The sequence below is a fragment of the Amblyomma americanum genome, chromosome 8 (genome assembly GCF_052857255.1).
Source record: "Amblyomma americanum isolate KBUSLIRL-KWMA chromosome 8, ASM5285725v1, whole genome shotgun sequence".
Lineage (NCBI taxonomy): Eukaryota > Metazoa > Arthropoda > Arachnida > Ixodida > Ixodidae > Amblyomma > Amblyomma americanum.
In genome coordinates this window covers 42,537,316-42,556,353 of record NC_135504.1, presented here as the reverse complement: position 1 = coordinate 42,556,353, position 19,038 = coordinate 42,537,316, and the positions used below count along the sequence as shown (strand labels likewise).

The window sequence follows — 19,038 nt, the reverse complement described above, 5'->3', positions numbered from 1 at the left end:
TTGGTGTTTGACGTTGTCAAACGCTTTGCTAACGTCAAGCCCCACTATGACTCTCGAGTCGCTAGTCTTCCTTTCCAATACTTGTTCTTTGAATTGTAGCATGACATCGTTTCTGGACAGTTATTGTCTGAATCCGACCATGCTGTCTGGGTAGAGTTCCTTACCTTCCAAGTATCCGTTGAGCCTATTCTGTATGACGTGCTCCATGAGCTTGCCTACACAGGAGGTTAACGATATTGGCCTAAGGTTCTCAAGTTTGAGTTCTTTTCCAGGTTTGGGGATGAGGACTAGATTTGCTGTTTTCCACTCCCCGGGTATCTATCCCTGTTCCCAACACTTTTGAATGAATGCTGTTAGTTGCTGGAAGGAGTCGTCATCGAGATTTCTAAGCATCTTATTGCTGATCCCATCTGGGCCAGCCGCAGTTTTTCCGCGGAGCTTGTTTAAGGCCGCTTGGACTTCTCTTATGGAGATTGGTTGGTCTAGCTCCTCGTTGTTTTCGCCGCTATAGTCGGGCAATGTTTCGGTGTTTGTTTCCCCTATGTACCTCTCTTTTATCTGGTTGATCATCTCCTCCTCCGATCCTTGGAAATTGTGGGCTAGTCTTTGCATTTTTCTCCTGGTCTCAGCTTTGGCGCTGCCTGGGTCCAGGAGGTGTCGCAATAGTTTCCAGGTGGTGACGGAGCTTAATTGGCCGTCTAGTCTATCGCAGATGTCGTTTCAGTGTTTTCTATTTAGTGTTTGGGCATGGCTCTCAATTTCCTTGTTGAGAGCAGCTATTCTCCTTCTCAGGTTACGGTTGCCCCTTTTTTGGGCGAGCTCGGTTTCTGCCTCTTTTTTCTTTTGCCACAGTTGTCTCATGTGGCTGTCAACCCAGTTTTGTTCCTCATCAAATTCCACTTCCTCCTCAGCTGCTTTGCACGGCTACTTAATGCCATTGGCCCATTCAGCTATGTCGGTGATCTCCCCGCAACCCCCTCCGTTGGCGCGGAAGGACTGCCAATTGATGGATTTGAGGGTTTTCCTTTCCCGTTTGATGTTGACCCCGTTTTGGATATCTATGATTCTGTGATCACTGCCTAGGTTTTCTCTCGTGTTGTGCCATGTAGCCTCAACGTCCACTCCTATCATGGCCAGGTCGGGGGAGGTGTCGTATGAAACGCTGTTCCCCTGCCTCGTCGGTGCGAGCGGATCGTTAAGGAGGGTTAAATTGCACTGTGTCATGGCGTCCCATACTTCCCTCCCTTTTATCTGGGAGTGGTTGTATCCCCATGCTTGGTGTGGCGCATTAAAATCTTCTACTATTACGAGACGCTGCTGACCTTGTGCCAGTGCTTGCGCTTTGACAAAGACCTCCCTGAAGCCGCAGCCTTTCCTAAATTTAGGAGAGCTGTAGACGTTCAAGACTAGCAAGCTGCGTTCTTTCCGCCTCTGCGGTATAATCTCCGTTAACACATAGTCAATCTGCGTGCATCCTACCTCATGCTGCATGACAGTGATATTTCTCTTCACCAGGGCAGCAGTCTGCGTGTTTGGCGACTGGCCTGGGTACGTTTTTGTATCCGCTCAGTTTAGCATTTTTCCCACATTCTTGCAACGCGATGATGTCGGGACCATCGCGTCCCGCAAGGTAGGCTTGGAGAACGTTTATTTTTTTTTTTGTAAAGCCCCTACAGTTCCATTGCCATATTGTGTTTGCCCTAGTGTTGAGTCTGGCCATGATTCAACCGCAGAAGGATTTGTTTTTGCTGTTCTGCCAGTTGGTCAATTCTAGTTCCCATTGGAATAACTAGTTGGCTGAGCTGGACGGAAAGTTGGTCTATCCTCTCCGCGTTACGCTGGGTAGCTATGGCCGCCTGTTGTACTACCTCTTTTAGTTGCTGCATGTCTGCCTCAAGTTTGTCTGCCCTGCCCTCGGTCTTCGTAAGGCCCGAATCGGTCTTTTTAACTCGTTTCTTTGGCGGTGGCGGTACCTCTGGCTCGGATTCGGACGACTTATCTTCCATGGCCTCCTGATGCGCTTCCGGTTGTCTGAGTTGAGCTTTGAGCTCAGTGTTCTCCCTTTGCAACTCGATAATGTGATTACGGAGCTCCTGCATCTGAGCCTGTGTTTGCTCCTGGTAAAGTTTCCATTGCTCCTGTTGCTGTTTCATCATTTCGTGTTCTTGTTTCATTTGCACTTTGAGCTCCCTCACTATGTCTGAGTCATGGGAATTCCCCGCTTCCCAGCCTACCTTTTTGGTGGGTGGTGCCCCTTGCTTCTTGGGCGGGGTTGGGGTGGCCTGCTGCGGTAGCCTCGGAAAGGATGTAGACCGGCGTCGCTCCTTGCTCGTGGTCCGCGTCTTGCTCGCGTCCCCCCTGCTGCGATGCTCTGGTAGTTTCTTCTCCTCCTCCTCCTGCTGCTGGAGCTTCTCCCATTGTCGTTCCTTAACGATGTATGGGGTTCTGAAGATCTCCTTGCAGGTTCTGTCGCCGGTGGGGTGCGGCTGGCCACAAAGCTTGCAGGTGGGGTTGCAGTCGTGTCCCTCGGTTGTGTTGGGGATGCCGCAGCCTCTGCACGTCTCCTCGTTGCTCTCGCATACGTCGGATCGGTGTCCCAGGTCTCCGCACTTATAACATACGTCGTACTTTTTCTTGTACAAACAACAGTTCAAGATGGCACCTAGACACTTGATTTTCCTCGGTACCTCCTTGGTGGTGAATCTGAGCATGATGGTCTTGCTCTGTCCTAGTCGTCTGATCTCCAGCACCTGGGGGTTCTCCTCATGTTCTGCTATCCCCTGCTTGATCTTTTGCAGTGAGGTCGTGAGTACTATTCCGTGGATGACTCATCTCGAGAAGTCGTCGGGTACTGCCAGGTGAACGGTCACCTCGTGCATTTTTCCTTCAATGTCCAGATGTGTGAGGCGTAGGAGCTTGTCTCTTGCCTCCGTGTTGGGCGTGAAGAAGACCAAAATGCCTTGCTTCTCGTTCTTGACGAGCTGGCACGCTTTGTTCCATTCAATCTTCGCACTTACATGTATGGCTTCGGTCAGGGTTGATCCATCGTACTTTTTGACTACCATGCCTCCCTTGGGGCGGAAAATGATTCTCCAGCCATTCTCGGGAAGCTTGACTTGGTTCGAGGCGATCGATTTCTCCGCTTGCTGTTTGACGTTGCGTTTCGCTGATGGTGGTGGGGTGTCTATCAATTTCATTTCTTCTGAGACGAGCTTGGTTTTCCGTGCCCATTTCTCCTCGAGGTTGCATTTGTTGAGTACAGTGATCAAATCTAGGGCGTCGAGCTCGCCCTTTTCGGCGCTGTGACCTTCCACGGCGATATTCATACCTCCTGTTGGCTGCCGCACAGCTGACGCGGCGGCACCGGGGGCCTCGGTAAGCCTTAGCCCTCGTTAGGCCTAGTGGCCGGCGTTCGGGTTAGCGCGTCGGCACACGGCTGGCAGACGTTTGGTTCCAAAATGGCGAAAAATCCACTTACGGAAAAAACGCTGGTGTCCGCAGAGTCCTCTAAACTCCCGATTGGCGATTTTAACCAGCTCTGGTCGATCCGACAACATTTGCCGCTAGAAATCACTGCAGGAAGACAGAGCCGACGTGACATACGTCCGCTCGCCTCGGCCCCCTAGCGGCCATCCTCAAAAGCACGAAGAAATCTCAAGTGCCCTCCGTAATTTTGTGCTATCAGCTTCCAGACAGTCTGGATTTCGTGTTTTGCTTGTTTCTGCTTTGCACAACAAAATAACAGATAATGGGTTCGATTCAGGCAGACAAACTAAGATGAAGCACAAAGAATAGCACTAGCCCTGCCCACTCCCCGATGTAGCTCAGTGGTTACGGCGTTCTGCTACTCTGCTTATTCGAACTACGACTACATTTCGAAGGAGGCAAGATGTAAAAGACGACTCTGTACTGTACGACGTCAGTTCGGGTGCAGAACCCCCGGTGAAGGACACTAATCCGGAGGCCTCCACCACGGCTTCTCTCGCAGCAACTTGCAGTGTTTCCGCAAATAAAAATACAGTAATCAAATATGACAATGCCACAGAGGACGACAGAGGTCGCAGACCTTTTGCGATTGAAGAAATCAGCGTATAAAGAGGGCTCCGTTTTTGCAGATTGAAGCAGCTGATAAACACCGCACAGAATATCATGTTTAGCGAAAGCAAGCGTAAAGAGGAAGCAAAACGACGCTTTTTTTGGAGCGGTTTTCATGGATTTTTTGGAGAATTTTGGAGAATGAGAATTTTTTGGAGCGGTTTTGATGGATTGTCGCGCAGGGTTGATTTGCCTTCTTTTCCTCTCCTTCCCCTCTTCGTACGCACGTGTGCACACTGCCTATAAAAGCGGCACTGAATCTAATCAACACCAGTTGATAGTTTGCGCTCTTTGAGTTTCCCTCGTGCTTTTTCCTGTGTGTGTCTTTTGTGCGCAATTCGTACCTACAACAAAACGAGGTTCACTGGGAACATTTTTCACCGCGATGAATATGTGAGGTCTTAAATACTTTCGCAAAGCTGCAGTTTTATGGATACTTGGTAGGCAGGAAAAATGAGTTTTCTTTTTGCTGGAAGTTCCGTTGCCTGTCTCGTGACACCACATTTGGCAATATCCCTTCATTGTTGTCGGCACGCGTTGCAAATAGTGCTCTAATGGCTCTTCAGTGGTCGTTACGGGACGATGAGTCACGTGGAAAAAAATTAATTCGCCCGTCTCACCAATGAGTAAGGTCTTACCTGGCCTAGCAATGGTATTGGTTTCCGTGGTGACGACTCCCAGCAAAGCCACTTGCGTCCCTGATATGTTGTACACTATGTGCTTAGGCAGGGTGATGTTCTCGAAGAGGGGTTCCATGGAAGTGTTCAGGTTAGTCCCTAGAACAGTGACGTTCGCTTCCTTCATTTTGAGGAGGAACGGTGCCAATCCTTCCGGTCCATCGTCAAATTCGTGATTTCCAAGGCACTGTAGAAGGCAAGTATTCACTCATTTAAAGGGAGAACGTTTACACGGTACGATGCGGAAATAAGCAGGTGAGGGTGAGAAGTAAGATGATGATGAAGAATATGCTTGGGGCTGTGCAGTGTTCCTTTTTTTCTCGCCTCGCTATACCACGTGTGGTCCAATTGTTCACGTGGTAAATATTCAGCTCTCGAGAAGGAAAGGTTAGAGCTTTCAGCGCGCTGTCGTCGTGACAAAGGAAAGAGACCGTTTGTGGCTAGCGCGCTATTATTATTTATTAATGCAGGACAGGAGGAATAGGAAGTGGCGCATAATCAAAATTTCTTTCAGACTTTTCAAAATGGAACGTGACATGCACAAGCTGCTCGCCGATTATGGCCTCCACAGTATTCTCCTCCTGGTACTAGGAAAGGTTTGCATTAGTCCCCCCACCCCCGAGTTTTTGTTAACACCTGGCTGGCTCTCGACATGAGGCTTCTGGACATGCGACTAGCATCCCGAAACCTTCAGGTATATATTTTTTTTCATTGATTAATGTAGCGAACATAGAACAAAATGTTCACATCATGTTCAATGAAGTCTGAGGCTTAAATTATTAAGAGACAATACAGTTCTTACTCGTAGAACCTATACTTAGTTGATCTTTGAAATGTGCTCATTGAAATAAATTATGGAGCCCGTCTACGCTGCACAAGGATATCCGATTTATGAATAAAAAAACTGGAATACTAAAATAAGAAAGAACATGCTGGCATATCTCTGCAATGATCTAGCACAAAGTTGCTTGCAGCCTAAATCTTAAACCGCCTTAAAAGGTTCCAAAGTTATAAGCAGCAGATGGTTGAACTTAGGACTGCAATGTAGAGGTCTCAATCGAAGCCAAGTTTCCTCCGAGAACATGAAGCTTTAGCACCTTGCTGTGCAGTTAAACATTGTGGCTCGGTTCAATTTAAAAAAAATGAAATTCTAAGTACCCATTCCAATGCCACGGAAAATCACAAAGACCGCAGCGGTGGCCAAGTGGTTGAGCATCCGCCTCGCATGCGGGAGGTGCGGGGCTCGATCCCCAGTGCCTCCGGGTACCCATCGGTGATACAATAGGTACAAGCTTTCCCCTGCCTTGGTGCTTGGCATATTTGGGGTGAAATGCTTGGGAAATGGGTCTTCAACCGCACGTTGAGTAGTCGAAAATACTTTGTGCCATAGCGCTATTTGGCCGTAGATGCCCTTGCACCATAAAAAATTCATCATCGTCATCAAAAATCACAAAGCATTATGAAGTGATGATCAGCATCATCACCAGCCAGACTATGCCCACTGCAGGGCGAAGGCCTGCGGCCACCGTAGCATGCGAATTTCTTAATTTCACCCACGCATCTAACTGTTTGCCACTCCCTGCTACGCTTGCCTTCTCTTGGAATCCTCTCTGTTACCCTTCAGGACCATCGGTTATCTTGCCTTCGCATTAAATGCCCTGCCCAAGCCCATTTCTTCCTCTTGATATCAACTAGGGTATCACTAACCCGCGTTTGTTCCCTCACCCACTCTCTCCGCTTCTGGTCTCTACACGTTACACCTATCATTTTTCTTTCCATAGCTGGCTGCGCTGTCCTTAAGTTTAACCGTTTTCGTTAGCCTCCACGTTTCTGTCCCATAAGTGAGTACCGGTAAGGGTACCGGCTGTTGCACACTTTTCTTTTCAGGGATATCGGTAAACTGTCATTCATGATCACAGAGAACCGGCCAAATGCACTCTGCCCCATTCTTTTGCTTCCAGCAATATCAATGACACGGATCTGCGGTCACTACCTGCCATAAGTAGACGTATTCCCCTGCCACTTCTAGCTCCGTGCTACCAATTGTAAACTGCTGCTCCCTTCGGAGACTTTGAACAATACTTTGGTTTTCTGAATATTAATTAATTAATTAAACGTGGTTAATTACATCCAGGTCGAAATCAAGAGGAAGAAATGGGCTTGGGCAGGGCATGCATTTCGGAGGCAAGGCAACCACTGGTCCTTAAGGGTGACGGAGGGGATTGCAAGAGAAGGCAAGCTTACCAGGAGGCAGCAGAAAGGTGGCGGATGAGATTAAGTTGTCGGGGATACGGTGGGTGCAGCTGGCAAAGGGCAGGGTTAGTTTAGTTAAGTTTACACGGGTTTAACGTCCCAAAGCGACTCAGGCAATGAGAGACGCCGTAGTGAAGGGCTCCAGAAATTTCGACCACCTGGGGTTCTTTAGCGTGCACTGATATCACACGGGCCTCTAAAATTTCGCCTCCATCGAAATTCGTCCGTCGCGGCCGGGATCGAACCTGCGTCTTTCGGGCCAGCAGCCGAGCGCTATAACCACTCAGCCAGCGCGGCGGCAAAGGGCAGCGGTAATTATAGAGTCATAGGAGAGGCCTTTTCCCTGCATTGGGCTTAGTTAGGCTGTAGTTGATAAGGATGGTAATGATGATGATGACAATAATTTGCAGACCCGACGTTCTGGTCTATCTCTCTAGCTCATTGATTGATCATGCTTTGAAGTTCAAAACCTTAGTGACTTAGCAACGCGATGTCATCAGCGATTCGCAGATTACTAAAGTATTTTCTATTAACTCTTATCCCCTACTGTTCTCAAAATTGAATGTACCCATTCGAATTCAATGCCACGCAAAATCACAAGAGGTTTTAAAGTGATATACGTGGAAATTTTTTTAGCACGTACTGTTGGGCGAATGCGTTCACCAATTTACACGAAAAGGCACCGATGTAATTGTTGCGTGTGTCTCATGTCTGTGTGAAATTTATTTTTTGGGCGCCTTTTCGTGGAGAACGAGAAAACGAGGCAGCGATACTTGCGGTGACTTACACAACTTGAATCGATGGTTTTTGCAAATGGGCTGCTTCTAATGCTTCCGCGTTGACGCTTTTCCACCGGTGACCATAGGGTGACCCATAACGGATTACCCTTCCTTTGTTGAGCATCAGAGAGTTTCGTAAGCATGTATATATTCTTAGAACTTTAAATCAATAATTGTTAGTGGTGCTAAAAGCGCGCCCCCTGTTCCCTTCTGAAGCCATATTAACGCTCAATTTAGTTACTGGACAAGCTTCAATCGACCGAATTTCTAAATCGTGAGTCTGAAAATGCCTCAAAAAGTTCTATAAGGATGGTTGGTTAGGAGAACCGTCTGAGGCGCTTGGAGTGAATATGCCGTTGCCCTGTAGCTCATACTGCGGGAGCTGCACAAAACACACCTGGAGAAGCTTCGTTACCTTGTGTGAATAACCTGCGGACATCGAGGACGTAGGCACCTGCTGCCCCCTTGAATATCAATGGCATTCGAAAGGCACGCAGGGCTAGCCGGCCGGGTCTGACATATGCGTAGGTAGCTGATTGCCCGATTTAGAGTATGAGCTAGGTGTTGGAGTGTTTCAAGGGCAGGAATAAATTGCAGAGGCTGTCGATCAAGGTTTACAAGTTTTCGCTCGAATATTGGGTTTGAGGTCAATAGCTTCTACGGTGCGCTGCCTGCGAAAATTGACGTGTTTTGGCATTGAAGCCATTATCATTGTCAAAAGCACACTTCCATAGACACCTAAAGCACACTGTTCTTTCTTTTTCGAATCAGCAATTGTATAAATGAATTTCATCTTGTGTGAGGCGGCGAGAGGGCTCTACGGTACGCCGTTGCACCGCCTGGTCTACACCGTTTAGTCGGACTGAGTACAGATTTCAATCAAGCGCCTATAAACTTCCCTGTTACCTTAGCACACTTGAACGTAATAACATCTCAGTGGAAGAAATATCCAGAAATAAGTTAATTAGTGTTTTGCCGCTCCTGCATTAATGTATGGTGTCAATTTTGTCAATTGTCAATTTTGTCTGTTGTCAATTTTGTGCGTATATTTTCTTACTTATGCCTACTGTATTTTTGCCCTTGTACGTTCACGAAACTCGCAATGTATTCCAATGTTTCCAGTATTTCTCTGCATTTGTCATGAATAAGCTGTTTCCTCGTCATACTGTCATGTGGGGCGTAATGGGGCTTTTTCAAGCCGCTGCATGCGGCTTTTACCCTTACGTCCGCTCTCATTCTGTATTCTGTGGAAAGAGAGAAATAAAGATTATTATTATAGTCTTGCTGGCATGCATATATATATATATATATATATATATATATATATATATATATATATATATATATATATATATATATATATATATATATATATATATATATATATATATATATATATATATATATATATATATATATATAACCAAGAACTGCAGCATTCATGTGCTCCACATGACAGCGACCTCTCTATGGGCCTCGTAAATGGGGTGTCAGTTGGAACGCGTATGGTCTAGGTGTGAGAAGAGACGGAGTGGCAGACCTATCTTTCTTATATTTCCAACGCGGGGAAATGGGAAAAGTGGAGAAGCGTTTGTTTTTGACCACGCGCGTGGCGCGTTCGCTGTCGACATATTTTGCCGCTCATGAAGAGAACTTGAGATCCCAAAAAAGTTGAACGCTTAAGTTCAGATTTTCAGCTCGCCTTGTTTACATATCAGTTACAACAGGGAAGCTAACTTTTCTGCAGCTTCTCAGAACGCAACGCTGCAAGAGAGCATAGCTAACTCTTCTCCCGAGGAGCCCTAGTTTCAAGGAGACGACAATCATCGAGCCACACGCCGCAAAAAGCAGTACTTCCTGGAGAAACGCAAAAGCAGTCCGCCAAAGCCAGTTCCACTGTTCCTTCTCTATGGTCCGGCAAACTTGCGTCACTTTCGTTTGTCGCGAGGGCCCATGATTGTCTGCGCTTTGTGTCGCTTCGCGCACGTCCCAACGTCCTCCCCTCTCATTCCTTGTCCCTCATTCGGTACGACACATTCGGCAGGAACAGAAAAAAATTGCTTCCCTGCGCACTGTACTCCGACTAAATCCTTCGGAAACGTGGCCACTCCGCCTGTCTCGTCACTGGTGCGCGTTCAAAGCATTCAAACGTACTGCCTATGTGCCGGAGTTCCCGGGTTCGAACCCGACCGCGGCGGCTGCGTTTTTACGGAGGAAAAACGCTAAGGCGCCCGTGTGCAGTACGATGTCATTGCACGTTAAAGATCCCCAGGTGGTCGAAATTATTCCGGAGCCCACCGCTACGGCACCTCTCTCTTCCTTTCTTCTTTCACTTCGTCCTTTATCCCTTTTCTTACGGCGCGGTTCAGGTGTCCAACGATATATGGGACAGACACTGCGCCATTTACTTTCACCAAAAAACAATTATTATTATTACTTCCTATGTGCCCGGACCTCTAACTCCGCCTCCTTCACATCTCGTGCCTCCCTTTTATCACCGTGGAAGAACCCAGCGCAAGTAAACGTGACGGAACCAACTCGCCCAGCAACGTACTTCGATGCAGTTCCTCCTTATCCTCTCACGTGGGTGCGGTGGACCGGTGCAGCAAGCTCTCTACATCCATTTCGCTGGACTCATCCTCCACATTCGGCAGCTGCAAGAGAGACGCATCACTACGCCGCCCCTACCACTACCCAACACCCATCAAACGGGCGACTAAGTAGCTAAGGCCTGAGCCGGAAAATAAAAGTTATCTCTCTCTCTCTATTACAAACCACCACACGCCGAGCTCGTGCTTGTGTGTTCTTTGCAGAACACAACGTTGCACAAGGGTTCAGTAGTTCCTGGTATATCTTAAGGATAAAAAAAATGCGCGGCTACCCACCACCGAACCTCCCACTTCAAGGGAAGAAAACTTGTGAAATGCATCGCTACATTTTTCACCTGTGAATGAAGCAACGTCCATTGTGTGTAGAAACGAAAAGTTGTCGGGTGGATTTATGCTCTCTGCGAGCATTATGCCACGAAGTAAAAAAAAAACATTACAGCCCTGACACGACTCTGATGCTCTTTCACTTCAGCCCTCCTTCAAATGAATATGAGTGCTGCGGCTTCGAATGTTTATCTAAAATATTTTCACACTGCCAGTGTTGCTCCTCGATGCAGATGACTGAGTTTATTAAAGCCTATAAGGTTTATTATGGTATCCTATAGGCCAACACCGACCTGTGACTTTAGCAACATGTTGTGGCGCTGCCGTAGCCTACTGAACCTACTGGACCAACTGTGGTTACACTAACCCATAGTAATTCATGTAAACAAAAGCTTTCAAGCTAGGTTTCTGATTTCACTCCGAGCATACAACGTCGCCCTCTGGAAAAGAAAATCCGGGTACATCTTACAACAAAGCGTTGAAGTATCAACGTCATTTAAAGGCGATGTATTTATAAAGCGCAACGATATGTGCGTACGGGAGTCACCCCGCTCCCCTGTATGGACAAATTCTGCCGCATTCTGAAGTGGGCGGTTCGCATTCGTTTGGTTATCATGCTGTTTGAGAACCGCTTTTAACGTACATATGTCTAGGCTTTCTAGATTGACTGACTGCATTAGTGAGCGAATGAAGATCACGCGCCAGCATTTCGGACTCCACGAGAAGCTTGCGCGATTTGGAGAGATATCCAGCGGATAGACTGCCTTTTGGCGGCAAGTCCGGCTTCACAATGCATATATATCGTAGCATTTTAAAAATAGAACTTCGAAATGAGCATAGTTCCTTGCACTTATTTTTAAAGTACTCGCCCAATTAACTAACAGATGTATGCGCTGTGAAAGGAGAAAAAAAAGCGCGAAAGCTTTCCTTGCAACCGTTTTTATGGGCCGCGTTCGCACCCTGTGCACCCCACCAGGAAAGAACTCCTACGGTCAAGTACCAGAGTGCTTGAAAGATGCGTATCCTTGAAAATGATGTTTCATACTTTAACGTTCTGCACTGGGATGTTCCCGGTTACGCTTCACGAAGGGACAATATCACAGCTGCACGTGAAATCATAAAACTGCTTTGAGAACTTTTTTACATGTATTCCCAGGGCCGTAAACTTGAGAATACATGGTTTACGTGTATTCCCGGGTCGCAACCCTAGCTTTTACCCCCTGTTGGCTCCGGCGTCCTGGAGCGCCCGCTTTTTTTGTAAGGCTGTGTTGGTCTTTAAACGAATCCAGAAAAATTTCCAGAAAAAAGGCGCGGTATACATTCGATGCAAGAGAATGTGTTATGAATCTCCTGCAGGCAGAATGTTTTCAACCCGTGTGGTGTAAGCACACTTATCGTACTCTTATTCTAATTCCTACATCTATCGAAGCTGTGCACCTCTCCAAAGAGTGAAACGTCATTTTTGATGTAATTATATTCGTCGGTTGTTCTGTAACTTTTATTTGTCGCTCGGGGCGCAATGTTCCACAGATGGCCCACGTGATTGGCCAGCCCTTACAAAAATGGTCTAGAAAGTCTAGATTTCTTATAGACTCTATTGCCCTCCTATAGACATTAATTTTTGTCTACTCACAGTCCATAAACTATAGACAACTATAGGCCTATAGACAAAAGTCTAATAAAAGTGTATGGTCATAAACCTATAGATTGTCTATAGACTGTCAATAGGATTAGTATTGCCTAGAGACTGCTCTCTGGAGTTTGTCAATAAAGAATCTATAGACTTTATAGACAGAAGTCTGCGGACAGTCTATAGACTCTCTAAAGAAATTTTTGTAAGGGAGGCCGCCTACGCTGCGCGAACGCACTGTCTCCTGGTTGCTTTAGACTCCCCTCCGCTGAAAGTCCAGTGGGGCGTTAATGTTACACCTCCCGGAGTTATGACGGATAACCTATGGGATGATATGGATGGTACGCGGAGGCAACGCCACCGGCTATGAGAGACGTCGTAGTGGGGGACTTTACTACGGCGCCGCGGTCCTGCAGTTGACGACAGTTGGCTGCTCCGTCGATGAGGATAACGATGATGCAGCGGCTACAGTTTGCCCCAAGCACCTGCATATGCTACGCAAGAAGATATTGACCGCTATCGCTACGGCATGAAGAGCAACTTCATTGTTTTATCGGTGCTGAATCGTTTTAACGAAATACTTGGTCCGGGTTCTTTCCTGCTCATTTATTACACATTTCGGGCAGTTGTGTGGTTTCCTGCTCGAGAAAAAATAGGTTTTCGAACTCATTTTGTTATCTCAGCTAAGTAATTTATGTGTGCAACACTGCGCTTATTACGTCCCAAATGTTATCAACACTTACAAAACTTTTTGTTTTTGAAGGCGTTTTTGCAGGCTAGTCGGTGCACTACTGGAATTTGTTTTAGGCGCAAGCCCGCACAGGCAGGAACGAAGGAGCGAGCGCGGCAGCGCTGTGTCCTGTCAGCTTCCTTCTTCCCTGTGCTATCCGTCTGCGCTTAAAACCGATTCCAGTTTTTGCCGGTGTTTGGTCATTTCGTACGTTTCATGGAGGGTGGCATTGCTTACAGGACAAAATTTAGGGGTTTTTTTGCTTATCTTTACGTCATTCGAAGCATCTCTATCGGCAGCGAGTTTGCTTCCAGAGTCATGGAAGCGGTGGCAATCGATTCTAGCGGAGCAGTTGCGCGCTACTTATTTCAGACCAGCACACAGAAAGACATGACCGGACGGGCGCTCTCCTCGTCTATAGAAGCAATCCAACGCCAACGAGCCCCTCAATATTTTTTTGTTTAAGTGGCAATCGACTACGCTCACAAGGGGCTAGGAGGCGTCACCATAAGGGACACTACCTGTATTGAAGCCGAGGGGACAGCTATTTGTCTATCAGTAGCTGAATGGAGCAGAAAAGGAGAATCCCTCGTAAAAATCCCAGAGTCGCAGACGGTCAGCCAGAACGTCCTGAAAGGCAGGCTCCGCAGGAAAGCTCTTCGCGTTCTATGGCAAGGTGGCGCAAGCCAAGAGAACCATTAGATGATGTCGGCACCGGGACACGCCGGCCTAGCCTGGAGCAGCGCCGCGGACGCCATCGGTCGAGGACAGACTAACCAAGCGATGGGTGATGAGTTGGAACTCGAGCCAGTTACCCAGACGTACGGCGATATACTGCAGCACCTTAGGGGACTAAGGAGAGCATATAACCCATCGCATAGTGCGCTAAATAAAGAGTATTTTGTAAAGTGGAGGGAACTTCAGACACATATCTATGCGTATTTATCAAAAATAAGATACCCCCACAACACACAGGCCGCATGCTCCCAGTATGGAGACGACCACTCTGCATCACATCACATCACACAATGCCACGCCGGAGCAGTGGGATTAAGCGATGTCCAGCTGGCAACGCTATCAGCTTTTGCTGGTCGAACGGGCCCAAGCTGCCGCAGTTTCTGTAGGAGTAATCTGTACTAAGGAAACCACCCATAAAGACTCGGAATACTTTTGTCTCGCTCTGAAGCTTCACGTCGCCAATAAAATTCCAATAAGGTGTCATGCAGGGTGACACGATCTCGCCAGTGCCATTCACCGCCTGTTTGCAGGAGGTGTTCCGAGGCCTGAGTTGGGAACAGTTGAGGATACGAGTTAATGGAGAACACCAAAGTAACCTGCGATTCGCTGGTGGCATTGCATTGCTGAGTCAATGAGGAGATGAGCTGCAAATCATGATCAATGAGTTAGACAAGCACAGCATGACAGTAGGTCTTCAATTACCATGCAAAAAAACATAAGTAACGTTCAAAAGTCTCGCAAGGGAACAGCAGGTCGCAATTGGTAGCGAGGTGCTGCAAGTGGTAAAGGGAATGCGTCTTCTTATGATAGGTAGTGGCCGCTGATTGGGACCAAGAGAGGGAAATAACTAGAAGAACAAGATTGCGGTGGAGCGCTTTAGCAGGCTTTCTGAGACCATGAATGGCAGCTCATGGTCGCAGCTAACAAAACGTGTTCAGCTTAAGGACAACGCAGTGAGCCATGGAAAGAAAAATCACAGGAGTAACGTTAAAGGTTGGTTCACACGAGCGGACAGGACCGCGGATGGTCCGGGCGCATCAGCGCTGTCCGCGGGCCGTACACGTGACGTGAACGTCACTGCTCTCAGCGACGTTGAGCGGGTGGTGTGGTCTTTTCTGGGCCCGGACCGCGGGCCGAATGAAAAAGGCGAGCGCCTTTTTCAGTCCGCGGGCTTGGCGGCGGACCGGGATGGTTCTTGCTCTTTTTTTCCTTCTAGGTCAGTCAACGTTGGCTCGAGCGCTCGTTGGCTAGCTACCCGGAATGAAGTCGGCTCTGCTCGATGCTGGCGCCTTTCGTTCTGGCGCGCTTTTCGCCGTATTTGTCCTCATTTCCGTGTTTCGTTCACTGAGTTGTTCACTCCGTATTTGCTGCACTACGTCGTTACTGCGTGTTTGAGCGTGCGCGCGAGCGTGAACGCCTGCTTTGATTTGTTGTTTCTGCTAATATCAGTGAAGTTGGAAAGAAGGCGCTCAGTGACGAAGCGGCCAACACGTTTTCAGCGCTCGTTGAGAGCTGCCTACATATAGAATATTGAACACGCTGGCCACCTCAGCATGGCGCTATGGAATAGGCCGTGGCAAAAGATCGCCACGAAAATGGATGTGAGACATCACGAGTCGGCCCCGTACACAGTTGGTATGCAATGATTAATTTTTTTTTTACTGAAACCTTCTAGCAAAGTGGGCTTTCGAACTTGAGCCTGCGATGCATTTTACTTTGTTACGATTCCCTACGCAGGATTCTTGAAGGCTCTGTTTGGAAATAAGCGCCGGAAGTTTCGAAACGAACGTAAAAAATTGAGGGCGACGAAGAGCGCCCAGGGAGCCACGCAAAGAGCGCAAGCACGCTGGGGGAGAGAGTACGCGAGGATTGTCCGCTGCATTCTTGCGAATTCTCGACGTCCGGACCGACTCGCGGATGCTTGGTCACGTGTCACGATAACCGCGCTGAGACCGGAAGCGGGCAGAGTGGGCGAGGGAACAAACGCGGGTTAATGGCATCATAGTCTAAATCAATAGAAAGAAGTGGGCTTGGGCAGGGCATGTAATGCGAAGGCGAGGTAACCGCTGGTCCTTAATGGTAACGGAGTGGATTCCAAGAGTACGCAACCGTAACAGGGGTGGCAGAAGGTTAGGTGGGAGGATGTTATTAGGAAATTTGCGGGGATACGGTGGCCCCAGCTGGCAAAGGACAGGATGTATTTGGAGAGACATGGGAGAGGCCTTTGCCCTGCAGTGGGCGTAGTCAGGCTGATGATGATGATGATGATGATGATGATGATGATGATGATGTATTCAAATACGTTTTTTCATTATCAGAAAAACAAGATTACTACAACGAAGAGAAGGAAATACGAGAGCAAAGTATGTAATGTCACCGGCTACCCAAATAAAAAAAATAAATCCTCGTTATTTCTCTTTAAGAGGTAATCAGCATATATTTACGCACCACGCCCATGGCTACTGTTGAAACACTTCTAGCCTAGCTATAGGGGACCATCACATTCTTACAGAAGGTATTGATCACACTTGCGCACAGGACGTACTTAGTAGCGATTTCACCGCTAAAAAGAGAAAACAGGACCGGCGAAGAAAGGATGAAGACGAGCACTGACTTCAACAGGTTCATAGTGAACGGTCGATGTGAATACATGTGCTATTCGACGCAAAGGCACCAACTGCACATGCGCAGAAAGGTAGCTCGTTACCTCAGAGAGCAATGAAGCTGTGCTCGCGCAGTCTTCCTTCCGTCTAGCGGTGCGTTCAGGTGCAACGAATTCTCGCGTGACGAGTCCTTTGCATCTCTTAATGACTACAGCGTTCTCAAGACTAGGGGTGCACTTTTGGCCACCGGCAAGTGAGGAAACCTTCGCAACTTTGCCTTCGCGAGCGTTTTCTTACATTCTTGGCATGCTCCCTCATCCCTTCATTTACGCATCTCCAGGTTTATCCAATATAGCACTTAGCGGAAGGCAAGGACATTTACCGAAGAACACCTTCTGCGCATATTACAAGCAGCCACTTCTGCTTCGTTAATCCCTTTTGATAGCCACTAACCTCAGGGTCAGTCCGTTTGCACAACTCCGACAGCTTATGCGGTGCAGAGAACGCAACTTTCACGTCGTAACGGAGGACAGCCTTTCTCATACTGCGGGACAACTTGTGAATCTATGGTACGAATGCTACCTTCTGCCTGCGTTACGCGCATGCGTCACAGTTTTGCAATTGTTGGAGGTATCGGGGTCGTCGTCTTCCACCCCGCTCTTCCATTCCGCGGATGCAGCGCCCTCGCCCGCTGACCGCGGAGGGGTCTGTGCTTGAGGAAACGGGGGGGGGGGGGGGGGGGGGGGACGTGTGCACAGCAATGCTATGTGTTTCTCTGCAAATAGTACAATGCGGGCAAGCTTGCCACAAAGCATCCATCGGAAGCAGAAGGGCTTCCTACATACCGGCTGGTGCAACTTCAGCCGTATCGGCCGACAGCTGCGGCATTGCGCGACGAGTATTCCCGTGTGCGCCGCGTCATTGGAGCACAGCCATCCACGGGCATTTGTCAGGGTAGGCGACACGAGCGTGCTTTTTCTCAACTTGCTTCGCTGTCCAGAACCAGAAGCTACGTGCCCCGTCCCACTCTTTCCAAATCGCATCTTCCTCCGAGCGCACTCCTAGGAGCGAAAGTCTTATAGAACTTTTCCCAATGATAAATGCTTTTTCCCAGACGAGGACAAGCCCACTTGTCGAAATGTTTGCTAAACCGACGTTGCTCACCTGCTGACCTTTGCTAACTTTGTTTCGTGTATTCAGGTAGAAGGTTATACACTATTAGAAATTTAATTAGCAGTCCTACCACACTGATCAGCTTCCCTAGGGCAGGACTTCAAAAGTCTTATCCAGGAATGAATATTTCTTCATCGTTCATCAGCCTAGATCTCGGATATACCTATAACATCGATTACAAACTAATATTCAGATAGACATGATAACAGTGGCTTTTTTTTCGGACACTGCGGATGCTGCAATGAAATATTGAGAAGTGGACTAATTTATTATATCCATCGTTTACTTGTCTAGCCGTTGAAACCATGAACAGTTAGGAGACATTATGAAACTAATGAGTAAAATACGTTCCGACCACTACAGTCAGGCCCGAATAGATCGATCCCAAATATATTGATCTCGGTTGTATATAATTCTTATTCATATATTCATCTGGTGGTGACGGCAGTACGACGCTTCGGAACACAGAGAAAAGTGCTTCCAAAAGAAACTGTTTTTTCGGGCGGTCCTGAACCCACAAAGAACTGAATGTCTCGGCGGCGGCAATAGCGACAAGCGTGCTAGGCTGTCGTTCAACAGAATGTCCGCCGCTCTCGTCCGCGCTGAATTTAAAGCTGACAACGAACTTACGAGATACGGCGTGCAAAGTAACCACAGCAGCCTCGAAACACTTTAGAATCAGTTCCGCATGGGTCCGTCCATCCAAGATAAAACTTTGTCGTATCTCGCGCAACATAGTGATAAAGGCGCGTGCCAGCGGTCTTGAGCATGACCAAAGCTTTGCGGCAAAATCGAACAAGTAGAACCTCCCTTTGAAAATCTCTTGCAGAAGTTTAACACTATTGTTCACGTGTATCGAACTCGCGTTCATTCGGGCAGGGCGGCTCTGACACCATCTGTCCGTCATCTGTGGCGTGCCAAAGATCTGCCAGTACTTGACAGGTGCCCTCACTGTAGCGCTGCACCGGACATTTGTGATGTGCGGCACTTGTGCACGTGCCCAGCGACGGCTGCTCTCAGAAAACGGCTCCTCAGGGAGGTGGGCCTGCGGTGGAACCGCGAAAGTGACTACGTGAAGTGGACTATGGACAACCGTTTCATTAACAACCTCTGCGACTACCTCAGCGCAACGGTTCTTCACTCCTTCTTCTAACTTTCAATCCCGTGCATTCCTTCCCCCCCTTTCCTTTTTCAACTTATGCCTCATGGCACACTTCTCGAATAAAAAAAAAAACTCGCGTTCATCAGAAGTGCCGCTTCTTCTGAAAGAACCCTTTTCACACGTGTAGAGGAATGACTGCGCAGCCTTGCGCAGCTGTTGGCAGTGCTTGCGCTGTGAAACAGCGTGGGGAGGTGATCGTACGGAGTATACTTGCGGTCTGTTGTAGCCATTCTCCACGCCGCATCGCTGCCTTGCAGTGAAGCAA

The 19,038-nt window shown here is 48.0% G+C and overlaps 1 protein-coding gene across 1 annotated transcript in view; it reads right to left on the bottom strand.

The window, feature by feature from the left end:
* Window positions 1–19,038, bottom strand: part of LOC144100250 (protein 5NUC-like) — an 85,190-nt gene that overhangs the window by 44,551 nt on the left and 21,601 nt on the right. The window contains exon 3 of the mRNA XM_077633259.1: window positions 4,734–4,959. Coding sequence (XP_077489385.1) covers window positions 4,734–4,959 — 226 coding nt within the window. The remainder of the gene's footprint in view (window positions 1–4,733; window positions 4,960–19,038) is intronic.